This window comes from Anoplopoma fimbria, chromosome 1 (genome assembly GCF_027596085.1).
Source record: "Anoplopoma fimbria isolate UVic2021 breed Golden Eagle Sablefish chromosome 1, Afim_UVic_2022, whole genome shotgun sequence".
Lineage (NCBI taxonomy): Eukaryota > Metazoa > Chordata > Actinopteri > Perciformes > Anoplopomatidae > Anoplopoma > Anoplopoma fimbria.
Window position 1 is genome coordinate 29,459,621 of NC_072449.1, and position 26,155 is coordinate 29,485,775.

Below are 26,155 nucleotides of genomic sequence, written 5' to 3' on the forward strand. Positions count from 1 at the left end.
TTCACCATGCCACATAGAGATGAACCCCCCGAAAGGTAGTTTTATTCTCTCTCTCTCTCTCTCTCTCTCTCTGCTATCATCTCTCACCTCCTCAGTGATCTTGGATTTCTTCTTCAGGGTAAGGGACACAAGTTTGTGTCGGACGCTGTTCTTCTTGTGGCTGTCAGCGTGAGGCGTCTGAGGGCGGGACAAGATACAAAACAGCTCATGGACTGATCAGAGAAGCTCCTGCTAGCAGCACACATGATACATATCTACTGTGACTGTCAGTCTGAAGTCCAGAACCCCAACAGAGGTGTAGTAAATGGTCCAGAAGTTTGCCATGTGAGAAAAAACGCTTACATTTGACTTTTCTTTAACATATAACATAAAGGGAATAGACGTTCTGTGAATATGAGAAGCAACCCGCGAGAGGATTAGATTTAAATTAATTTAAAGATCTACCACTGTCCAGCACAACTTTCTTGAAGAGTTAGTTCAGTTTTGGAGGGACATTTGTTCCTATTTGTTTTCTTATTTTAAGCAAAACTCAGGGATGTTTTTTTTATATCTTGTCGTGAACATCAACATTATTATGCTGCTAACATTCAAAGTATTAGAGTATTGATCAATAACCTGTCACAAAAAAAATGGAGGTTGGTGGGTCTATAGGTCTACAAAAAATAAATCTTAATAAAAACATAAAATAAAAATAATAAATATTTTGTCAAGAGATTTATAATCTATTGGGAACAACTGCAAATCTGTGTTTAAAGAACAAAGTAATAGTCTGAAGAAAATAAAAGGCTGAATATAGATAATTGCTTATACTATTTTGTTTTAAAGGGAAATAACAAAAGGTCCATGATTTCAAAGATCCTTTCAAAAGACAGTCTCTCAATGAAAAAAGGTTCTTTTCTTCAGAGGAACTGCATTTTATTTTTGATTTCTTCAGGTTAGAAACTATTTATAGACTCTTAAAAGTTGTGGAAAAAGTTGATAAATGACCTGCGCCCTCTTGTTCAATATCTTGGAAAAAATGATGAACTTACTAATATAAAGTTTAAATCTATTTTTAAGCACATATAACATTTTAGTACTAAGACAAGACGAAAATTGACTCTGGGTGAAAGAACATCATATCACTCCCCTTACTGTGGGAGGAAGGAAACATGGCTGATAAACTAACAGCAGCACATTACAGAGGACCTCCAGTTCTAAACTGTAACTGTATAAACCTCCTCCCCTCCCACCTCTCCCTCTCCTTACCTCCCCCTCCCCCTGCAGCGCCTGCAGCTCTCTCTTGTACGTCTTCTTCCCCAGCGTCTCGTAGATTTTGGTCATGACGGGGATCTTCTCGCTCCCGTCGCTGATGGCCGTGTGGTACTTGGGCTCCGGCAGATCTCCCATGAACCTCAGCACTGTGATCCACACTGCCAGAGCAGCCTGGGCCCGGGGACACGGAGGATACATTTTTATTCATCAAGTTTATCAGATGAAATTTGATCTCCAGTTGAGAAAATTCTCCTAATCGTTAAGTAGAGAAGCTGGAAAATGCATCGTTACAAAGCTAAAAACTTTATTTATTTATTCATTTTGCAATTTCACTTTAGAGGACATATTTAAACAATTAAATATTCATTCACAATCAACCAAAAAATGACCTGTCAGCCAGCATATTTAGGGGTAACAGTAAATATCTGCACAGCTCTATTAAACCGGTCTGCTGTGGGGTCAGGGGTCAAAGGTGACCTACCAGCTGGTCTCCCTCGTCGTCGTGGAACAGCAGAGGCTGTTTGAGCGGCCGTCTGACGTAGGTGTGCGTGGTGGTGCCCTGGAAGTAGGTGGCGGCGTACTTGGCAAATTTGTACTCTGATAGATCCTCCTCTTCGTCGTCCTCAGGCAGAGGAAGGGCCTCGTCCAGATCCTCCTCCTCCAGCTCCCGATGGGTCCGCTCCAGGTCCTGCAGAGGAGACAGGAGCTTCAGATGAGACCCTCCAGACGGAAACTTTGGTGTTTTTTTCAAATGAGACTCTTCTCTTAAGTGATGAGACATATCTCTGACCTCTCACACAATGTCAAAATAATGCACCGTCACATCTCTGTTCATGTAATACCCTTATTAATTCAATTTCATACTCCCCCAAACTATTTAAAAGTCGTACATTCTCCCACTTTCAAATAATAAAACAAAAATAACTAACATTTCTCCTCATCAGAAATGATGCGACCCCCTGTGACTTTATGTTACAATCTGGGTACTTTGAATCGTTTTACATATACCATTTTAATACACTTACAGCTGAATAAATGTCAACTCTGTCACTTGGTGTATTCGTACCCAACATTGTCCAAACATTGTAAAGTAAAAGTAAATGCAAGACTTTTTGTTATTCTTTATGGAATGAGAACAATAACATGCAATACCATATAAAAATAGAAACTATTTACATAAAATAGACAAATACAAACCAAATAAATAAATAAACCAAATGCACCCAAAAATCTGACTGAAAAGTGAACAAGGGGGAAAAAAAGAAATGTATGCATGTCAATAGTCATCACAATGAATTTCTATCATAAAAAAAAATCTGAGGGGTCCCGAAAGTTTTTGATTATTTAAAAGAAATTAAAGAGATTCTAGGATTTCTTTAAAGGACCTGCAGCTAGCGTATATATATCAATAACTGTAAGAATCTTTTTTTTTTATGTATATAATTGTGCTAACAATACAATTCGCTAACATCCAAGATAGAAATCTTAATTTGATTTTATGCAGTTAAAACTCACCTCAAAGCCAGCAGGGGCCTGTCCCTCCTGACCCGGGAACGAGGTCGTCGTCCCCAGGAAGCCAAACATTTTGTCCACCATGTCGGAGTCGTTGACGGGCTCCAAACGGGCCTTCTCCATCTGCTCCACCATCTCCTTCTTCCGCCGAACCTCCTCCTTCTCCTTCTTCTCACGCTCGGCGTCCTCTTTGGCCAGCTGGGCCAGACGCTCCTAGTAAAACGATAGTGTTATAGTAAGAATAATATCTGTTCACAAAACAGGCGTCTTCGCTCTATTGTACATGTTGGGCCACTTGGTTCCCTCTGCTGGAACTGTTCACAACACAAAGCAGGAGGAGGGCGCTAAAGTTTTAAAAAGCTCCCAATCAGTGTGGAAACATCAACCTAAGTAACCAGGTTAATCTGTACTGAAGAAAAAACATCAGTAATAATGTTAAGTATATATAAAGGATGTGTAAAGATATGAAAAAGCAGGAAACACAAGCAGGTGACACTTTAAAATACAGAAGTACTGTCTGAACATCTGTTAAACATGCTGATTAAGACCAGGGGGCCTATACTACAGAGAAGTCAAGATATCCTGAACTTGAATGAGGCATTACGATCCATTTGAAGAAGATATGTAAACGCATGTTTTGAAAATATCTTCAAATGTCAGAGATCTTTGTTGAACTCCCACCTGGTGTTTGCGCTCAGCCTCGGCCTTAGCTTTCTTCGCAGACATCTGATTCCTCAGTTTGGTCTCTTCAGCCAGACGCATCTTCTCCGCTTCCAGCCTCCTGCGATACTGAGGGGTGGAGAGGAGAGAATCCACCGTAACGACTAGATACCAAAACAACACAGATTTAAACTGTATTGAATCTGAGTCAACAGCAGTGAGAGTGATGAGAGGACAGGGACACGTTGAGTGATTGTGATTAACGTAAGGGAATGAATTAAGTAATTAAGTGAAAACTAGCATTCAAGCTAGCATTCAAGGTTCACCCCTCCTCTTTGGCTCATTGGAGAGAGGGGGCAGCGTTGGACGAGCAAGATAGAGGGTGAATGATGAGAGAGAGTGTTGTTAACACAAACAAAGCAGTGAATCAGAAGAATAAAAGGTTATTTTCTGATTGTTTCACAGCGGTTTTGTTCTAATGCATGAATAAACACTGCCAAACCTCGGCACAACCCTGCAGGAATGTGCCGGATTCTGAATGAATGCAGCCAAAACACACTTCATCCTACTGTGCACTGTGAACACAGCAGAAAAGAGAGATGAAGAGCACTTTTACTAAAGCATGTAAAAAACAGAGCTTTTTTTTCTATCTATATTCAAGACAGTTCTTTCAATCTCTGAGCATGATTCATTAATTTCACTTCAGATTTTGAAATTCTTCCCACAAAATCCTGTCCCGCACTCAGACAGTCCTTTGCTTGCACTTGGATTTCTGCTCAAACTGTATGCCTGACCCAAATCCACCACTGTGCATGTGTGTGTGTGTGTGTGTGTGTGTGTGTGTTTACCTCTCCCTTCAGCCTCTTGTACAGCCGGCGAGCAATCATGCCTCTGGTGTAGGCCTGGATGGTGATGACGGCCCACAGTCGGTGTCTGAACGCCCGGCGCACCAGGAAGCCCCGACAGCGGCCCTGGAAGCCTGTGATTCTCTGACGGGCTACGTTGTACGACGCACACAGCTTCCTGGAACGAACCAGAGCCTGGAGGCGAGAGAAGCCCGCTCGCATCTGAGGGGGCACAGAAACAAAAAGCAAAGAAAAAGCAGAATGAATGAAGATTAGTTTTATCCTTTTCTGATAATAATGAATTACTTGAGCTGAGCTGCATCATGGATCACAATTATGCTGAAGTAATGTGTGTGGGTGTAAAACACAGAGGTGGTCCTCACAGCGCCATAGTTCTTCCTGCACTGGAACCCTCTCCACGTCTTCTGGATCAACACAGCTGACTTCCTCATCTTCAGGAAGTTAGATCTGACGACAGGAAAAAAAATATTAGATATCACTTCTGTTTTAATCCTTACAAGACAAAATATTTATCACCAAACATGCATTTATTAAAATTCTGATAGGTGGTATTAGAGAATGACACGCAAGTCCAGTTAAAATTCCAATTTCAGAAAACAAAAATTCACAAGACTGGAATCAGGTTTTTAAAGCCCACCTGTCCTTGAAACCTCGAACCACCTTCTGGATGAGGATGACCTTGTCTGTGATGGCCTTGTCTCTCTCGATCTCCAGCAGCATGTCATGGTGATCCTACACAGCCAGAATGAGAACTCATAAATAGCAAACACAACATGCACTCTGGTTTATTAGTTTGAGAGTCTTATGACTGAAAATCACTTTGTATCCACACAAAATCAAAGTTTTTAACCCTGTTTGCAGAAACAAAAGGTTCAAATTGTTGGTATTTTAGCTAGACGATAAGATGAAGACAACAAACAACCCAGCAAAAGCAAGTATTATCACTGAATATCTAAATTCTCAAAAATACTGCTTTTCTGTTTCACAATACAATAAGACAAATTGATAAAAAATGACTAATAGCTGCCTCATAAGATAACTACATAGAGGGATAAAAAATATATATTTTTAAGAGCTGTTGGTAAAACTGTTCTGCTGTGGTGCAAATTTGGTCATCCGTCCAATAGTTGCTGAGATATTTCAGTCTAGCAATGCCCCCCCCCTTCCAGAGTAACTCCACTAACAATAGATAAAACGTGAGTATCTGCCTTTAGTGAACTTCTAAAGTCAGGAAACAGTGAACCAAACACCATAGTTACAGCACTTTTCCTAAAAGCTTTGATCTGACAGCTTTCCAGTTTGCTAACGCGACACCTAACAGACCATAATCTTCTTCTGTCTCCTTCCCCTCCTGTGATCTGCTCGTCCGTCCTGTCAGAGGAAGTGTGGGTACTGCCCTGCCTATACCCCCCCTGCATTTTCTACTTCCTGTTCTACTTCCTGTCCAGCAGAGCAGTGAGGTCTGATAGAGACTAGCCTTGAATCCATTTGTGTGAAAATAGGCCTGAACAATAATTTCAAACAAGAATAACAGAAAAGCGACCTCCAATCTCTGCTTACTCAGGTGCCATAGGTTCATCAATGTGGCTTTTTTTTGCACCAAGGAAATGGAATAAAAAGATGAAGAATCTAAAACTTTCTCCACTACCCATCCACATCATTCTTTCCAGGAAAAGCCAGACACACAACTTTTGGCTGCTGAATATTAATAATGGATCTCAGAAAATTGTAATTAGGGACACACCATTTTGCTAAATGTGAGGAAACATGTAAATACCATAGGAAAAATAGTAGGTAGTCCCTGTTTTACCAGTTATACAAATTCTAATCAATTGTTACATATGTCTCGTAACAGTCTAGTCTTGACAGCCCATTCAGATATGGAACTTCCATCCAAAGAGTAATTTTACTTTGCAGAACACGGGAGATGCTGGTCTACCGCTGTCTGGATGTTAGTTTGTGTTAATGTGGGACTTTGATGAATATTGTTGGTCGATGCATCAAAACTCATCGTATTAGACGTGAAAACACGTCATTGCTCGATCAGAATAGAAACAAAACCAGCTTCGGAAAGACAATGTTTCAACAGGGGGCGCCGTGCTGGAGCCACACACTGTGTAAACAAACCTCTGAGCCTAAATCATCATCAGCTGTTTTATTTAACCTCTGGGGAAAGAAGTGACAGTGTCACCATGGCAACCAGCTAACGGATGTGCCTTACCAGTGACCTCTGGACAACATCTGTCCTCACAGGGCGGGAAACCAAAACACACACATGTTCACACATATGCAGTAATGTGAACATATAAAGTTTAAAAACACACAGAAACATATACACACCTGATGGGAACTTAAACCACTTTGGTCATTGTCTCACCATGACTTGTCACCATGTCACACACACAAACAAACACACACACACAGAGCAGGCAGGAAACCACACACACACACACACACACACACACACACACACACACACACACACACACACACACACACACACACACACACACACACAAAACACACACACACACACACACACTTTCCCGTCATCAGACATGTGAACTGGAAACAATCACAGCAGAGCCTAACTACTGGGATGAACTGGTTCATTCCCAGTCAGCTGCTGCTGAGCAGGTTAAACAGGGTCTTCCTTTGTATTATGTGTTGAACGCTCAGAGGAACAACTTCATTAACTAGACGTAAAGTGCAGATCTCCCCAAGGTGTGTCTGCAACAACAACTCCTGTGAGTAAGTACAACCAGTGGTGTAAAGTGTTGTTAAACAGAGCTGTGAGCCAAACCCACCGTCCAAAACGAGTGTCCAAACTTTTTCCCACTGTGTCTCTGGCCACAGAGTAGTGGTCGGTATACAACACTTAATAAAAGGTGTTTTGAGAAAGTGTTTGTTAAAACGACCACCAGAGTTCCTTGAGCATGCAGCCATAACTCGCCAAGCCAAATATGATGCAGTTTACTGCAACAGAATGGGAGATTAGCCACGGACAGACATAGAGCTGCACGCTCACTCACAGTCACAGACTCACATAGTCACACACACAACCGAACGCATTGCCAACCCCTGGCTTTGATAATAATGTGAACACCGAACAGCCACTTTATTAGCTACACCTGTTGATTAATGCAAATATTTAATCAGCCAATCATGTGGCAGCAACTCAATACGTGAAAGCATTCAGGCTCCGTGCTCTCGTCAGCTAAGAACAAGATAACTGCTCCTCAGGGTTGGGTTAAATGCAAAGGGGAAATTTCGTGTGTATATGTATCTATGTATGTACATGACCAATAAAGCTGATATTCATATTCATAATGCAGCTAGGGCTGGAACAGGCTAACCAGAAGTGGACAGTAGACGATGTAAAAAACATTAACTGGTACGCTAAACTTGACTATTACTTCCATACAATCTGACTTCTTTTTGTGACCGAAGGTGTCGCCACCGGCTGGTCAGAAGACAAAATGCAAGTTTTAAGACACTTCCCGATGGTCTTCACTCGGCAGAACCAGAGGCTTCCATATGATTTGGCCGCACAAAATGCTTCTGATATTGATGATTGAATTCCAGCAGTCAGACCAACGAAAATCTAATTGTTGGTGTCGATGTCTTTATTTTATTTTTTTATTCAAGCTGGGATATGGATTTTCTTGTACTGCATTCATTGTGCCGTTTCATCTTATTGTTCATCAGATAACCGAATTGAGCAAAAGCGCTCTTTGATGCAGTCGTACCTTGAGGAAGATCTTGGTCTTTCCCATCTTCCAGTCATCGTCTCTGCCGAGCACCGCCTCAGCGATCCTCTGGCAGGTTCCCCTCAGGTCCTCCTGATGGGCGGGAGACACAAAGACTGATTGACTTGTCGTAATGTTCTGTGTGCTCTGTGAGGCTTTGAGCCGACCGGTAAAAGTTAGCATGCTAACATGCTCACAATGATGATGTTGAAAAAGAAGTTCATAGTTTTCTAATGAAAAGACCAACCACAATGATGAATGTGTGTATTAAAGCCTGATATATCTTCTTCCTTCCTTCCATTGATCTCCATTAAAAATATATCAGTGAGTCACATTGTTGCACTGGGAGACATGATCCTTCATCACCATGAACACACAGTCACTGTAGTTTATTTACTCAATCCCCCAAACCCGTCTTGCTGCCCCAAATACTCACTAGTGCACCAAATGTGGAACAATCCGCCACTGAAAATAGTCCCCAACAAAGACTTTTTTTGGAAATTTGAGCTTTACATTTGTGACCAGTTTTTTTAAAGTTGTACATCTTCAGTAAGAACCAATAGGCCTGGAGCTGACAGAAACAGACAGGAAGTCAGGCAACAAGTAAAATATAGAAAAATTGAATTAGATTCTTTAAACAGGCAGAGGTATAGTAGGTACAATCTTTAACTTGTTCACTAAAAATGTACAAAGTACAGCTGAGGCTGATGGGATTTGCAGGAATTTGTTCATAAACCAAAAACAAGTCCACACACACACACACACACAACTCTTAAAGCAGCAAAGGGAGGCAGGAAACATGTTGGGGTCCAAGGAAAACAGACTGCTGATGGGATTGTGGGAAAAAAACTGCATGGTGACCAAACACAGTGTCACACATGTGGTGTCATCTGATCTGATCTGGTCCAGGCGTCAGACAACACATAGCAAGCGCATACCACACACACACACACACACACACACACACACACACACACACACACACACACACACACACACACACACACACACACACACACACACACACATACAAAAACACACGAACACATACACACTGTTTCCTGGCTTATACGACCTCAGTTGTTTGATGCCCAATGGGTTTAAATCCTATGAAATCATTCTGAGTTCTCATCATCTGTGACAGTGTTACTTCTTGGCTGCTTGGCAGATGATTCAGTTCAAAGTCTGTTTCTGCGTTTTAAAACTTTATCCTCGTTTTAATACATTTATTTCCTCTTTGGCAGCAAAACACATTACATGAACCCGCAGAAGCTCCTGCAGGCACTTCACATTAAACTAACATGAAGAAACTCGCTAGCCTAGCAACATTGAGGCTAAAAACAACCCATGATGCAACACTCTCTGTAGGAGCCGGTGTTACAGCGAGCTCTCTCAAGTCAAAAATATCAAAAAAAGATGACCTCTACTTTTTTAAAAACAGAATTTCCACCAAAATTGTCTTATATTGGTGTTAATTAAACAACAACAAATCAACAACACATTCACACAGCTGTGGTCACACGCTACCTGTTTGTAAGCCGGTTTGACTCCGGGCATGAGCACCCGGTAGCGGTCGACAAACTCCACAAAGGTGTAGCGGATGGGGTATCCTGCGCGGCGGATGCGAATGGTCTCCATCATGCCCGAGTACCTCAGCTGACGCACACACAGCTCCCTGTCAAACAACTACAGACACAAACACTGTGACAGGAAACGTGAGTGTACTGACCTCCACAATCAGGTGACACCTCAGGTGTTAAGGAAAAATACACAGCTTAGCCCCATGAAGGTCGTAGATCATCATCTCAAACTCCTTTATTGAGGTGTTTCAATTAAAGAACTACTGATTAATGGAAATAAAAATGCCTTTTTAAACCTCTAAGATCACATTCATGCTCATATTGTGCACCCATTTAACAATATATGCGAAATAATTACAAAATAATAAATTTCCTCATATTTTTATACCAAAATCTAATCATCTTTGATTCCTTTAATGAAGAGTGCTTACTTAAGCTAGTACTTAACACTTTTAAACAATAATATCATGGCATCCATCCATCAATCAATCTGCAATGTTTAGCAACGACAGCAATGTTTGTGTGGAGCCACACCAGAGTCCTCTGTAGTTCTAAACTCGCACATTTTTAGTGGTCCAATCAAATGTGAGGGATTTCATATAAATCCGCGAGAAAAGTCTTGATGAGGTGAAGTAAATGCTGGCGGTGTTTGACAACAGCAAAATTACATCAAACCTCCATTTGCAAACTCTCACACAGCTGGTGCAGTATAATCCAAGTCTCATTTATCCAGTCGTATGCTCACTACTTCCCAAACACATGCATCTTCTCTAAAACCTGAATATTTAAAACACTCCAGCAACATCCCAAGATTGCGCTGATGTTCTACGAACGGGTAGCAAATTGTTTTAGACAGTTAGGTTTTAGCAAAAATGCATATGTTTGAAAATACTGAGCATACGACTGGATAAGTTTTATGGATTTGAAAAGGCCCATCAGGGATTGGCACTGCAAAATACCTCTGGCTATAAATGCTGGTGTGTGGCTTTGGTTTATGCTACATACTTGTGCCTATACTACTAAACATTAAATAAAGAATGAATTACACTTTTATACTGCACGAGTTGTGTGAGGGTCTGTTAGGATGTTCTGATATAGTTTTGCTGTTGTTAAACATGGCCTCCATTTAATTATCAAGACTTTTCTCTGTTTTTTGGATTCTCCGTTCACTGTGGAGGCATGAAAATAATGGTGGAGTAATACGGGATGAGTAATTGATGATCAGTTTTCTTTTAAAAGGGCTATCATTCTGGACCACTGAGTGAAACTTCCTTTATTTTCTTATTCACTATCATATTTTATTTTTCATGCATCTTGGTACTGATCCACTGTTTTGATCAAGTTAAACAACATGATCAGCGCAACGGCTCTGTGTGATGTTTTGATCCATGTTTGAATATTTAGTAATGAACAATGTTCTTTGTTGTTCATTAAAACCCCATTTGATTAATTGAAAATTAAAGTCTGGAAGGTTTATACGTGAAAATGTATTGAAAACCAGATAGTATTTACTCAAATAGTGCTTTTATTTTTCATTTAGGAAGAAATTAACGTTCATTTTATTCAGCACCATAATATTAGTGATTTGAGAAATCGATAATTACTCCTCAGATACAAATATCCTGAAAATAAAGCATTTGACTTAATCTTGTGCCTTAAAATATATTTTAATATCCCCTTAACTTTTCCCTATATATTGTGACACTGCAGACTGAATTAAAAACAGATTAACCATCTATCCACAAGTTTGGGCTACATAACAGAAGGAAGTGCAATATGTTAGGGAAATAATTTTACCACCTGATGAAAAACAGCTTTAACACAATTGTGGTTCAGACTAAGTTTAACATTTTAAAACTCTTAAATACTGTAAATTTGAACCTCAATTGCCTTGCCTTTGAGATATGAAGTCGGTCAACTATTAACCAAGTGGTATTATTTTCCATTAAACTACTTGTCAACTAAAATCCCTTTACACTTAACTTTTGATATTCTATTCTATTGTTAAGGTGTATGCAGACACTCACCATGGGTTTCTTGTACTCGTTGGGTTTGATGCAGCGAACGAAGAAAGGCTGACAGACGCTCAGAGTTCTCATTAGCAGCTCCAGAGATCTTTTAAACTGACTGCTCAGAGTGGGCGAACGCTTCCTGGTCTCTGCCCCCCCACACACACACACACACACACACACACACACACACACACACACACACACACACACACACACACACACACACACACACACACACACACACACACGGACAGAAAGTGAGACAGGGCAGAAAGTGTCATGGTCAGAAACAATGAGCACTCCTTTCTCTCTTCCTGAGCTCTGACACTAACCTTCTTCCTCTCTCTGTCTCTATATATAAAAGTCTCTGTCTGGCTGACAAAGCAGGTTCACAGTTAAATTAAAAGTTGAGCAGCCTCCTGACATTTTATGGACAAAAGATTGATTGCTTGATTGATTGATTGATTGATTGATTGATTGATTGATTGATTGATTGATTGATTGATTGATTGATTGATTGATTGATTGATTGATTGATTATTCCAGAAAATAATGAGCAGATTAATTCATAATGAAAATAATTGTTAGTTGCAGCCAGAGGTCAAGGAAGTATTTAGATCACTTATTTCAGTAAAAATGTAAAATACCAAACTGAAAATACTCAAAATCTTACAATGTAAAATTATGTAAGTATTAAAGTATTTAAAGTACTTATTGTGAAGTAAAATGTATTTGACTATTATACATGATATTTCTGGATTAATATTACTGCTGCAAAATTGAAATGTGCATTTCACTGCTGTAGATCTTTTGAACTCCTCTATATCCTCTTGTCTAGTTTAATCTACAACAATACATCATATTCTATAAGATCATCATATGTTTGTAGGTCTGCTGTCCTGTAAAAACCACATACCTCTAAAAAGAATAACAGGACAATGTAGGAGGATTTTCTCAACACATAAAAGAAAGCTTCATCCATTATCTCATCACAAACATCCACACCAACACATCAGGAGATACGAAGTTTTTACTGGACAGGAAGTGGATGACAACAGTGTTGTTATGGTGTGGTTTCTGTCTGTTTTGACGTTCATTGAGCTCACACTGACATGAGTGTATTTAGAAACATTGGTGTTTACTGCCCTCCAGTGGTCAAAGTGGGAAATGACATGAGGTATGTCATGTTAGACACAATAACAAAGTTAACTCTTCCAGTCATAATAAGTGTCCAAACTGTAGCAAAAAGAAATCCCCACAAACTAATATAATTAATATGTTCATTTGTATATAGGGCGGCTGTGGCTCAGTGGAGAGCAGGGTCGTCCCCCAACCAGAGGATCGGCGGTTCGATCCCTGGCTCTGGCAGTCCATGTCGATGTGTCCTTGGGCAAGACACTTAACCCCAAATTGCTCTTGCAGGCTGTTCCTGTGGTGTATGTATGTGTATGAATGTTAGTTAGAGTCCTGATGGGCAGGTGGCACCTTGCATGGTAGCTCCTGTCATCAGTGTATGAATGGGTGTGAATGGGTGAATGATTAGTAATGTAAAAGCGCTTTGAGTGGTCGGAAGACTAGAAAAGCGCTTTACAAGTACAGTCCATTTACCATATATATAACCATAATATTAAAGTAAGTTAACATAACATAGCAAGCTGGTGGCTCATAACTAACGGTGCTAATAGCACTAACAGTGCAAACTACGGCGAAAGTCCTGACATACCAACAAAGAAATCAACTTCCTTTAATGACTATAACTTGTCAGTGTTTCCTCCTTTTGTGTACATAAAAGGGAGGGCAAATCTGTTTTTTTAACCATAGTGCAAATCATGTTTTTAAAAGACTTAACGGCAACAAATATGGATTGAAGCAGAATATTTTTTGTATAAAATGTATCTTATTTTAATAAATGTTGACTTTTGGACTTTACAATGCTCTGGAGTTCTGGAAATATTGCGATCACACGAGTCTTTAACAATACACACAGCTATCACTGGAATAATATTGTACAAACAGTATGTAGAATGACTATAGAGGAAACACTGATTACTGAAGCCTGATCTTTATCCCCAACTGTTCGGAAATGCCGGATTTAAACACAATGAATAGAAATGCAAAAGAAATAAGAAAAAACAAAGGGTGATTAAGAACTTAAATGTCAATGTTACAAATTAAGCTTCCAATTATTCGGTACAAACCTATGACATTTAACCTCAATCCCTGAAGTCAGATTTTTTTTTATCTCTCATTTGATGATAAACATCATAAAGTACAATACAACAGCGTGTGATTTGCAGAGGGGATGTGGGGGATTCCCCCCGTCTGGTCTATACATCCCTGCCTCTGCTGAATTATTATTATTCCCAGTGGGGACAAAATCTCCCCCCTCATAGTGATTAATGCTACTTCACCAAAAGATCATATAAAAAATATGTTTATATAATATTTATTTATATATATATATATATAAGTAAAGCTCTGCAACATGAGCACAGTCCGTAGCACAAACAAGAATAAAAACAGAAAAAGGACTGTCACTGTCAGCACTCAAACTTGTTTGACATTATATATGATGTGTTTGTACGTTACCATAGCGACATCAGCCTGGAAGATCTGTTTGATGAACTTGTTCTTGGAGGAGTGAACCAGCTGGATGATGTCACCATATAAGGTGTCTCTGTTCTTCTCCAGGAAGCCTGCAGGACACACAAACACACACACACACACACACACACACACACACACACACACACACACACACACACACACACACACACACACACACACACACACACACACACACACACACACACACACACACAAACACTGTGTCAGAGCGTGCACATAATAAACAAAGACAGACGGATGTATCATCAATCACAAATGTTTTGCATCATCAGCTATTTCAGGAATTACGATAAACAGACACATGTGCAATTATGAATAAAAATACCATAACTAGATAGATGAAACACATCAAGTTGGCTACATTAAAGATCGTAACTGTTCTTACGGTAATACAGGAACATTTCCATTATAGCGTTCTGGTGTGCATGAAGTGACTCTGACCTCTCGTTTCGTAGTAAACCACTCCAGCAAAGTGCTGGATGCCGAACTGGGTCTCGTGGTTGTTCTTTGGAGGGATGTAGTAAGTGTTCAGCTTGTGCTGAAAGTTCAGCTTGTTCAGCATGGTGGTGTCCGTGCCCTGCAGGACACACACACATAGAAGGAAACAAAAAGACAAGTTTGTATATTGAAACCCCCTGGTGAACTTGGCAGTATCACCTTTTAAGCTCATGTAGTGAACTTGCTGATGTAGTGAATGTAAATCTGACATTAACTCTCTTTTAGCTCCGGTTTTGGTCTACACCACCTACTGAGGGAAAAATCTGTCTCTTCGGCTGCTAAATGCTCCACTATGTTCACCAACTAGTGTCTAACTGTATCTTTCTGTCTCTTTTTCTGCTGAGCAGATAGTGTACAATGGCTTTTTACAGCTTTTTCTCTGTTAACGACACTACAAGAGTGCTGAGAGTGAACAAGAATAACGTTTTGAAGCCGGAAAGATTAAAAAAATTAGCTGAAACTCACTGTAGAATAAAGCAAAACTGAGAGGAGCTGCAGATTAAGCTGATCATTCTCTATAGGTTTATCACTACAGGCGACACCTTTGACTTTGGCATTTGACACATTATTTATTGTTGTAAAAATATTGTTTATAGCGACTTTCAGTATTTCTCTATAGCAATAAACATTTAAGAATAAATAAGCAGCCCTCAAAGCTAAAGCAAGACTTCCTGTCTGCTTGGCAGCTGACCAACTGATGGTGAATCATGTAAACTCTTGATTCAAACAACTTTTCATCGCAAAAGGGTTTAAATTATACTGACTAGATTAGAAGTCAATCTGACTATTCCTCTCAGATGAGTTTGTAAATTAACAGTTTCTTTAAATAATCAAAAATACCCCACCGTAGATTTAGATGCTAATACTTTTGTCTTTTTACTTAAAGGGCCAGTGTGTAGCATTTCAGGAGATCTATTTCTAGATTGAAATATAATATTGATAACTATCTTTTCTCTAGTGTATAATCACCTGAAACTAAGAATCCTGTTACAGCTTATTATGAGCCCTTTATAACTACATGTGGAGCAGGTTTTCTTCACGAGTCCTTTATGTTGCATCGGCGTGTTCCTACAGTAGCCCAGAATGGATAAACCAAACATCGGCTCTTTTGTGTTTTATAGTGACCTCAATGCCACCTTAGTTCTCAGACACGTTTGTGAAACTGCTGTAACTTGAGCCGCAGAGTACAACACCGTGGTACCACTAACCACCAGCCGCCGTCTGACTTCCCTTGCTTCTCTTCTATGAGCGAGGACAACAGTGTTACAACGGTTTTGCACTCAGCGACTAACTTTACTGCAGTCTTGTAAAAGGAAGGAGAGAGAGCAGCGGTGGGGTTCTCAGTTGGTGGATTATCCGCCTCCCACCATCCCACCAGCCGAGCCTGCGTACCTTGGGGAACCGGCTCTCCTCGTCGATGAGCGAGATGATGTTCATGGGTTTGATGGCGATCATGTCCAGGGCATCCTGGTTGTCGGTGAACTCGATGTGCTGCCAGTTGATGTTCTCCAGGTTGTACTCCTCCTGCTCCAGCTTGAAGACATGCCGGACGAAGAACTGCTGCAGGTTCTCGTTGGCAAAGTTGATGCAGAGCTGCTCAAAGCTGTGGGACAGAGGGACGAGAAGTGACGAGGAAAACAAAATGATTTCATACTCAGTGGCTCAAGAATGAACAAAGGTGAGAGGGAGACACCAACAAGAATCTAGATCTAATGAGAAAATCTATGCATAATGTCAGGGGACATGTGATGGCTCCTATAAATGTGAAACATTAATGTCAATGTGTTTTAATAAAATTCTTTATTTATTTCACAAATGAGTATATCATTTATACATTTTTCACAATGTATTAATGCAATCATTCATTTCATAATCTGTTACCTAATGTGGAAGACTTCATAGAAATGAGAAAGAAATAGGATCTAGAAAAATACCAAATAACCAAACTCGCTTCGTCTGATCAACACACAAGAATGGATAAAAACGACGAGAGGACAAGATGTTGAAACAAAAGAAGAGAGAAGGAAAGGAGAGCCTTCTGATTTCTTGTTTTAACAGCGGTTCTCCTCAGCTTGTCATGTTACTGTTAGTAGTCCTGTCTGTGTCAGGTCTGAAAAATGGTCTTTAGGACATGTTGTACCTATCTTTTTTGTTTGTTTTTTTTGTTTTTCTATTGTGTAGAAAAGTAACAAGTGCAGCAAAGTACATGAACCCATATACGACCCAAGAAATTATACAAAGTAGGACAGGGACAAAAACAATGAGGACAAGAGCAAGAGTGTCCATTTTATGTGTGATTGGGGTTGAGTAGTAATATGGGCTATATATCAATCTACACATACATACACAAATACTCTACATGTACACAAATACCCCTATAAAAAATATATATATATATAAACAATATGTGTTGTACCTGTTGACAGTGAAGTTCTCAAAGCCGAAGATGTCCAGCAGTCCGATGGAGCGTCTGAGAGCTTTGGGCTGCGAGGACGTCGGCTTGTAAATGGCCGCATTGATCTTCTCCACGATCCACACAAACAAGCGGCCATAAATTCCCTGCACACACACAAACACACACACACACACACACACACACACACAACACACACACACACACACACACACACACACACACACACACACACACACACACACACACACACACACACACACACACACACACACACACACAGTCTTGGACCTTAAGTAGCACTATTGAGTATTTCAACACGGTAGAAAACTCCAGGGTGCGTGTTAAACCTCCTGTAATGGATCTTAGTTTTGGCCTCATATTTAAGGTAATATGTAAGGGAAGATGAATAACAGACTGTTTCACCTTAACGAAAGCGTCCCGTACGTCCAGAGCTTGTTCCATGCTGAGAGGGGTGGAGACGGTCTCTCCTCTGGTGATCAGTGTTCGGCTGGTCAGACAGTTCATCAGGTCCTTACCATCCACCTGAACACACACACACACACACACACACACACACACACACACACACACACACACACACACACACACACACACACACACACACACACACACACACACACACACACACACACACACACACACACATCTGTTTCATCTTCTTCAGTATGACAGTATTATTGATTTATTTACCAGGGACATGGCACGATCATCAACATTCCAGTGTCCACATCAATGTTAATGTTCCAGAGTTAGCTAGAGAGATCATTTTTGGCTGTAGTCCCTGGGCAGGTTATTACAATAAAGTTGCCTAGATTATAAATACAATTCAACAGCAGACACTATAGAACAACACTGTGCAGCACAATACAACACAATATGATACAATACAATATAATACATAAATACAAAAGTAATAGGTTTGTAAAAACAATGAGTGTCTAATGCCAGTGCCAGTGATGAAGTAGTATGATTACTCATGTGTGCAGGTTTGGTTTGCTTCAAGCCATCTCTTTAGTTTTTGTTTAAAAGTAAGGCAATTCAACCTCAACTCACTCTCTAGAATGCACACTAAAATGAAAAATACATTTACATACTGTAGTGCATGTGGATGAACCTGCCGTTACTGAAACATTACATTACATTACATTACATTACAGTCATTTAGCAGACGCTTTTATCCAAAGCGACTTACAGGAAGTGTATTCAACATAGGTATTCAAGAGAACTACTAGTCACCAGAAGTCATAAGTGCATCTCCTTTCTTAAACAAGCATCTTAAAGCATAAACCAGAGCAAAAGTATAGTGCAGAGGCAGATTACTACGAAAACAATAATTGCAACAGACTAATACGAATATAATAAGTGCTACAAACTACTATGAATAGGATAAGTGCAGTAAACAAATACGAATTCAATAAGTGCAGCGAACTGATACGAATACAGTAAGTGCAACAACTAATATGAATGCAATAAGTGCTACGAGGAAGGCTCAGGGTAGTACTTCTTGAAGAGGTGAGGTTAAAGATGGGCAGCGACTCTGCTGTCCTGAGGTCAGTGGGGAGTTCATTCCACCACTGTGGGGCCAGGACAGGAAGAAGCTGTGACCGGGTGGATCGGCTGCAGGGACCTCTGAGCGACGGGGCAACCAATCGCCCCGAGGCAGCAGAGAGGAGTGGTCGGGGGGGGTGTAGGGCTTGACCAAGGCCTGGAGATAGGATTGACAGTTGTGTGACAGTGTGTGTGTGTGTGTGTGTGTGTGTGTGTGTGTGTGTGTGTGTGTGTGTGTGTGTGTGTGTGTGTGTGTGTGTGTGTGGTGTGTCATCACCTCCAGCAGTGTAGCAGTAGTGGTGAGGTGAGGGCTGCAGATGACCTCGCAGGCATCCAGGTTGTCGTAAGTTCGAGCTGCAGTACATATTTGTATATAAATTATTGAAACACACAAATAAAAATACAGAAATATTTTAAATATTGAAACGAACTAAAGAGGTTAAAGACTATGAAGCTTGTTAAGTGGCTCAGTCGATCATTGTAAGACAATAATAACTGTCGGTTAAAATATAGATAAATATTTTTTCTTAACCCTAAAAACATATCTCGCCAACCTAGTGTTACTGGTATTCAAAAAGAAAAAGTGAGGGGCACAAAAATATGATTTATGCTCTTATTTGTAGTGTACAGACAGATACAAACTGCAGGAAACTAAGCACAGAGGAAGACTGATGTGGAAACATTCCAGAGCAGCAACAAACTAAAAAATAATTATTTTAACTTTACCTTCATATCTTAGGTTCCCCATGTGTAATATAGCAGCCAGCAGTTTAGAAATCTCCCAGTTCTCTTTGTCTGTGAACATTAGTACCTGCAGAATAGAGCAAAGGGAAATATAATAGGCTGATTGAAATGTAATCAGTTTCTTTCAAATTCAAGTATTATTTAAGTAGCTACTAAGTGCTAAAGTTACACCTGGAGCTAATTTCCTTTTTATGTGCTATATTGAGTGTGTGGTTTTAATCAGTACCTTCATAGCTGAGCGGATGTTGGAGTACTCTTTCATGTCATCTCGGCCATCACACACTGTACAGTTACCCTGCAGAGAGACAGAGAGAGAGGGACTCACTTTGTGCTGATCAAATATCAAATATCAATTTGTATTGAGTATTTTTTCTCATTTTCTATTTCAATGAAAGTCCCATGAGAAATTTCCATGAGTCCTTGCAGCTTGATTGTAAAGGACAAAACATAACATGTTGTACATACCCGAAACCTTGTCTGCTATCAAACTCGTAGTATAGCAGGCAGAAGTTTACAAGTAGAAAAAGCAACTGAAAGTTCATGTGGTTTTTTCCTGACTTTTCCTGTCTTATTCCAAACTGAGTGATCTTGTCATAAATATTCCTAAATGTTAGTTTTTTCCCCCCATTTGTCTAGATTCCTGAATGTTCAGGGCTATTTGCAAACTTTTCAGTGTTTTCATTACTTCTCGTTGTTGAAACCAAAATAAATATCTGCATGTAAGTTGACATTAAACGCCATTTGTGCCTCTCCAGTGGTCTCTCAAAAACTCTGACATTTTTTCTAACTGTTTGCTTTTGGCCCAAGGAGAAGGTTTCAATCAATTTCAGAGGCTGCACCTCTCTGTTAAGATTATTTTTAAAGATGTCCCTCATAACCTTATTAGGGTTTTCACGATACTCTAGTACCCCAAAAACACCAATACAGTTCTGTCTGGAGGACTGCTGGTGAGAGTATCTCAACTTCTTATCATCCTCTCTGTTTTGTCAGTGTTTAAGGCTGTAGCTGTTTGTTGTTGTGCACTGATTGACGATAGGATGTCCTGACAGTTGTCCTTACTCAAGTGACCGTTCACGTAATGCGAAAGTCTCATCTTCTGCAACAGCTCACCGGTTGCTAACGACGTGACCGGCAGAGCTTTACACGAAGACGAAGGTGACACAGTACTCACCATGGTGAGGTAGGTGTAGTCTGTGGCCTTGCTCAGCCCTAGTTTCTTCTTCTCCTCTGCAGTCATGCCCTTCAGCATGCAGTAGAAGACGTGGTAGTTCCTCTCATCGTGGGCCTGCAGAGAGAGAGAGAGAGAGGAAAAAATGTATGTTTCACCGTTAGATCAAAGTGAACATTAAATCCACATTACAGCAGTACAGACACGAGCTGAGAGGGAAGAACGCAGATACATAACATTTTAAATTAAATTAAAAAAATAAAACAATACACAATATAAACTATACAATTCTCTAAAGGCTATATAAATGAGTTGTGTAATATTTGTGTAAAATAAATCCTGGCAGCAGAAGCATATACGGTAGTTATGATTGAGTACATACATAATAATATATTAAAAAACAAAATGGTATGTACATATATGTTCAGTATATATAATTGACACACCCTACAACTTGATTAAACAATGCTATGAAATACGTATAATATAGAAAGACAGAAATGGAAGAAATGAGAGAGCATAAAGAAATGATAATAAAGTAAAATACAACAATCAGTAAGTATTTCTAACTGTGTGTAGTTAAGTGGGGGGAAAGATTCTTTATTTGCCTTCTTCACTACTTTATACCCTGCAGAAAGATTATAGAAATCTTTGCAGTGTTTCTTTGAAATTGGTTAGCAAGCTAACCTTAGCATGCTAATGTAAGGTATCCTGTCATGGAGTGAAATGTTGAACAAGTGGAAATACGTGTGTATAGCTTCTATATCCAAGCAAAAAGTATTTTAAAAAAATGCATTTTTGCCAGGAGTTTAAAGTGTGAGCAGGTGGACGGCGTTATCATGGTGGGCCCGACCTGTCGACAGACTCTGGACTTCTCCAGCAGGTACTGCTCTATCTTGGCTCCCTCTATGGCTCCTCTCTTGTTGAAATGGATGTCGATGTATTTCCCAAAACGAGACGAGTTGTCGTTGCGGATGGTTTTAGCGTTGCCAAAGGCTGGAAGACAAAACCAGTGATGATGATGATGATGTCTTATGGATGCTGGGACAACCCAGCTGTAGTTGTGTAGTACTGTGCGTATTTGTGTTTTTTAATGAGGTTTCATATATTCAATGGAACATAAATATTAAGACCAGATCTAGTACCTGTAAAAAACAACCTGAAACTTTGTATTTCAGATACAGTTGAGGCAATAATAGTTAAAATAGTTTTTTCTGTCTGTAAATATTATATTTCAGTTATTGTTGTTTTTCTACTGTTTTTATTGCTTATTTATAATACTTGTTTTTTTTTATTTTTCATTTTTTATTTTTATCTTGTCTTTCTTTACTATGTCTCTTGTGTGCACTTTACTCTCTGCTGCTGTAAGCCTGCAAATTTCCCCGCTGCGGGACTAATAAAGGATTATCTTATCTTATCTTATCTTTAAGACTCTGCCCATGATTTTATTGAGGACTTTTTGTGGAGGAACTGTCCTGTCACCATTCTTACTTATGTGTAAATCATAGACTGAACATAAGAAGTGGACGTAGTCGTCGGGACGTCAACCACTGGTTTGTGGACTGCTCTTTTGAAGCCTCACGTTCGCATGATGGCCATCACTATCTTGGATTTTTTTTTGCAACCATGCAGTAAACGGTAGTGACCTTACTATTTGGACTATGGAGGAGTGACGTTGAGCATGGCTCTGAGAGCGACCTGTCAATCACAAGGTAACCCCACCCTATCCTGAAACAAACCCTGCTTTATGGTCTATTTGACTCTAAAGGATCATAATTACTAAATGAACATCATATTGCAGGTTTAGGACACTTCATCATTGGTTTCAAGTTTTCTATCACCTGCTCTGACAAAAGTACACCTGAAAATATATATTGTATGCACACATCAATAGGGGACCACAATATTTCATCATCTTGTCCCAGAGTTCAACCTAAATGGACTGCACTGTCAGTAAATGTGTTCTGTTAAACTCTGCCACTGCCAAGGCAATGAGGATTTGTTGCAAGGTAATGGACAAAATCAAAATAGTGTGTATATCCAATAAATATACTGTGTGTTTCTGTTTGTGTGTGTGTGTGTGTGTGTTCCTACCTTCTAGTATAGGGTTGGCCTCCAGGACCTGTTGTTCTATCCAGGAGTGTTGACCACTGATGGCTGCCAGGAACTGAAGGATCAGTTTGGTGCTTTCTGTCTTCCCCGCTCCGGACTCACCACTAACAAGTCACACACACAGAATTTTGATACCTGCAATTTTGTCAATGCCTTACTTTACAGTAACCTTACAGATTATTTTCTTTATTTTTTATCAGCAAACTAAACTAACTTTTTATGCACCAGTTTAAAATCTGTTTAAGGACTTTGCCTCATAAATCAGGAATCAGAAAATATCTCTATGTGGGAAACACTCAAGATGAAAAGTGAAATATCTACCTAACCAATACGTACTCAAGCCCTCTGGTTTGACTTTCAGTACATGGCTATTTTTGACATTTTGTACATATTTTGGTCGGTACATTTGAAAAATGTGACGTCTCATTAATTCCTCTCTTCTTTCTGGCCAGAGTGTAAATGTGCACACTACACCGCCATTGTGGGTTTTAATGTCACTAAAGATTTCTAATCATACTAAACGTACTGAGGTCGTAGGGAAAAGGTGAAAGTAACAAAAGCAGAATTGAAAATGTCAGCTTCAGTGTTATTTGGGTGATCACTGTTTTTGCACAATTATCTATCCAATAGGTGTGGAGACATTTTACTCTGCACCATAGAGGTAGACCGACCGACAGACAGACATCAGGCTGAAACTCAGATCTTTGCCACATATTGCAGACTTCTACTTGAGCAGCTTCCACCTGCAGCCTGAACTCCCTCCTACCTGATGATGCAGCACTGGTCGCGGTTGTTCCTCTGCATGTTGAAGTAACAGTTGTCAGCGATGGCGAAGATGTGGGGCGGCATTTCACCGATCTTCTTATTGGTGTAGAGGCGGATCTGGTCGGCCGTGTAGATGGGCAGCAGCTGGTAGGGGTTGACGGCCACCAGGATGGAGCCGGTGTACGTCTGCACGCACAGAGGAAGAGGATGAGCTGATTTAAGGCTGATGATGCCTACATTTTGAGCCATTTCATGCCGATCATCTGTAAGCTTTGTAGAAGCTTTGTTAAACCTCCTTTAACCTACAAAGACTGTACAAACCATAAAAAAGATTCTCTCCACCAACTTTTTAGCCAGATTTTAGCCAGTACATGAACCATACATAATATTTACCACTGATGCATTAATGTGTGAGCAGCATTTTTGTTATATTTGGTCGAGGTCGATTTTTTCAAGTAATCTATAAAGTGTTGGCCATTTTAATCTGTGAAAAACGTCTCACTTTATAAATAATGTTGATAATTCAGTCCTTAAAACCTTATTGTGCAATGTAATGTTTTATTATGTTTTTTGTCCAAACAACTTGACTTGCATTGAAAACAGGCTGAAAATATTTCTACCACACTGGCACTATGTGGAAAATAAAACTCAATTCCTGATATTTGTCTCACTGGAGAATGAACTGTTTTTCACAAGATTATCTTGTATTTTGATTGAAAAATGTTCAGTAATTACAAACTGCAAGGCAAATACAGCTGTTAGATAAATGGGGTGGAGTAAAATGTACTACATTGACCACTTAAATGCAGTGGAGTATGCATACAGTAGAAATACTCAAAATGAATTCGGAAAAATTTGGTATTTAAGAACAGTAAAGGTACTTAGTATCGGTAAAACTCATTTTGAATAAAAATATGGCAGTAACACAGTATCTATTGATATATGTCAATGCATACACAGAGACACATGGACAGAATCCGTTTTATTGCTTTAAGAATGATCTGTTTCATTCATTTGTTTGTTTTGACCTGAATTTAAAAGTCTACTAAGAGAAATTGTCTGCATAGTAGCTTCAGCCTCAGTTTACATTATACTTGTAACAATTGTATTTGTATAGTCCCTGTGATTAAATAAAAAAACAAAAGAATCAATATAGAAATATGATGTACTTCCTGTACCAATGGTTTCCAACTTGGAGTAGTACGCACAGTCACGTGCAGTTTTTAAATTATTTTATTCTTGAAATGTTAATCAAGTGAAATATAAAATCAAATATGCATTAAGCACATGAGATTCCTTGCTTTCTGCTCACATAGCAGGGTCAAAAGAGAGAGCAGCGAGCGAGCTCGGACTTGGAGGAAGGGTAGATGAGGTGACGCAAGGTGCCGTAGCTCAGATGGTGAGGGATGACAATGAGGACGTATCAGTGTTCGCTATGAGAGAGCAGGCGGCCATGTTGGAAATGAAACGACAAGGCATCATCCCTGCCGAGAACCAGCACCGTAAAACATGACACCTCCACAGTTTAGGGATTAAGAAAAGTAGCTCTTATTACCTGTGAGCCCATTTAGTTTTGACTGTAAGTCAAGACAAACTGTATTTTGTGATGATAGCAGTCACTTATCACAATAAGTAGATACAATGTTTAAACAGTGCGAGATAAAATAAATTGACTTTTCAAGTTTTAAGTGACTTTAAGAATTTATGAGTCAGAACACCGCTGACATGAAACATTCAAAACGTGCGACACACATGCAGCTTGCAGATAAAGTTCAACAGGAAATACACTGCATGTTGCTGTTTCTGAGGGCCGTGCAGGTGTTTGTTCATTAAAAACACGTGTTAGGTGCATTGTTTTCAGCTGAGGTTGGACCTGCCTTCAGCCATGCTTGACGTGCGGGAGCTGACTTACCCTGCCACCACAGTTTGTCTTCAGAGGAAACGGGAAAACGTAGAGGAGAAGGAGGAGGGAAAGAGAGAGAATACAGAAGCAGGAGATTGAGATGAGAGCTGAAAAAACAGCCAATAGCAGACGTCTGAGGTTGGATTTGTGAGACAATAATGAAATAATGAGGGAGTGTGAGCCCTGGATAAAGGTCTAAGAAGATCTAGTAGTCTTAAAGAGGTATAAAGTTTGGTGTGATGATAATTATGAATGGACTTACATCACTGTTCTAGTTTTAGAAACCATTAAACATTCATCTTCATATTGTCACATTAACTTTGTTCACTTACTGTTATACTAGCTATTTACATCTCTGTGTATATAAAGTATTGATATATTTATTTATTTAAGTAAATATATTTAAGAGTATATATTTATTTTATTTATATGTATATATATTACATTTATTAATTTTTTAATGTGACACATACATTTACTACATTCCTATTTACTTTACAGGGTATTCACTTTGCAATAACATATATTATCTTATATTCTATATATGTTATATTTTATCCCTATATTTTAACTTCTGCACTGTTATTCTGAATAATTCTCATTTTTTAAGTGTGTTCTTTTTCTTTTTAGAAATATTTAATGAGCAAGAAAGCCTGAGAGACAACTACTGCTTCTGTTTCTTCTGTTATTACTTTGCACATAATAATAAATAAATAATT

General features: G+C 39.5%; 1 protein-coding gene across 1 annotated transcript in view; it reads right to left on the reverse strand.

Annotated features, from left to right (window-relative positions):
- Positions 1-26,155, reverse strand: part of myo7aa (myosin VIIAa) — a 59,692-nt gene that overhangs the window by 20,995 nt on the left and 12,542 nt on the right. Inside the window, exons 5-27 of the mRNA XM_054606598.1 lie at positions 23,535-23,719; positions 22,751-22,872; positions 21,510-21,652; positions 20,660-20,773; positions 19,715-19,783; positions 19,471-19,555; positions 19,022-19,098; positions 17,599-17,718; positions 17,176-17,318; positions 16,152-16,362; positions 14,703-14,838; positions 14,224-14,329; positions 11,649-11,787; positions 9,569-9,727; positions 8,042-8,134; positions 4,930-5,024; positions 4,655-4,739; positions 4,275-4,493; positions 3,448-3,555; positions 2,770-2,979; positions 1,736-1,942; positions 1,249-1,425; positions 88-177 (exon numbers count right to left, since the gene is read on the reverse strand). Of these exons, the coding sequence (XP_054462573.1) occupies positions 88-177; positions 1,249-1,425; positions 1,736-1,942; positions 2,770-2,979; positions 3,448-3,555; positions 4,275-4,493; positions 4,655-4,739; positions 4,930-5,024; positions 8,042-8,134; positions 9,569-9,727; positions 11,649-11,787; positions 14,224-14,329; positions 14,703-14,838; positions 16,152-16,362; positions 17,176-17,318; positions 17,599-17,718; positions 19,022-19,098; positions 19,471-19,555; positions 19,715-19,783; positions 20,660-20,773; positions 21,510-21,652; positions 22,751-22,872; positions 23,535-23,719 (3,093 nt within the window). The remainder of the gene's footprint in view (positions 1-87; positions 178-1,248; positions 1,426-1,735; positions 1,943-2,769; positions 2,980-3,447; positions 3,556-4,274; positions 4,494-4,654; positions 4,740-4,929; positions 5,025-8,041; positions 8,135-9,568; positions 9,728-11,648; positions 11,788-14,223; positions 14,330-14,702; positions 14,839-16,151; positions 16,363-17,175; positions 17,319-17,598; positions 17,719-19,021; positions 19,099-19,470; positions 19,556-19,714; positions 19,784-20,659; positions 20,774-21,509; positions 21,653-22,750; positions 22,873-23,534; positions 23,720-26,155) is intronic.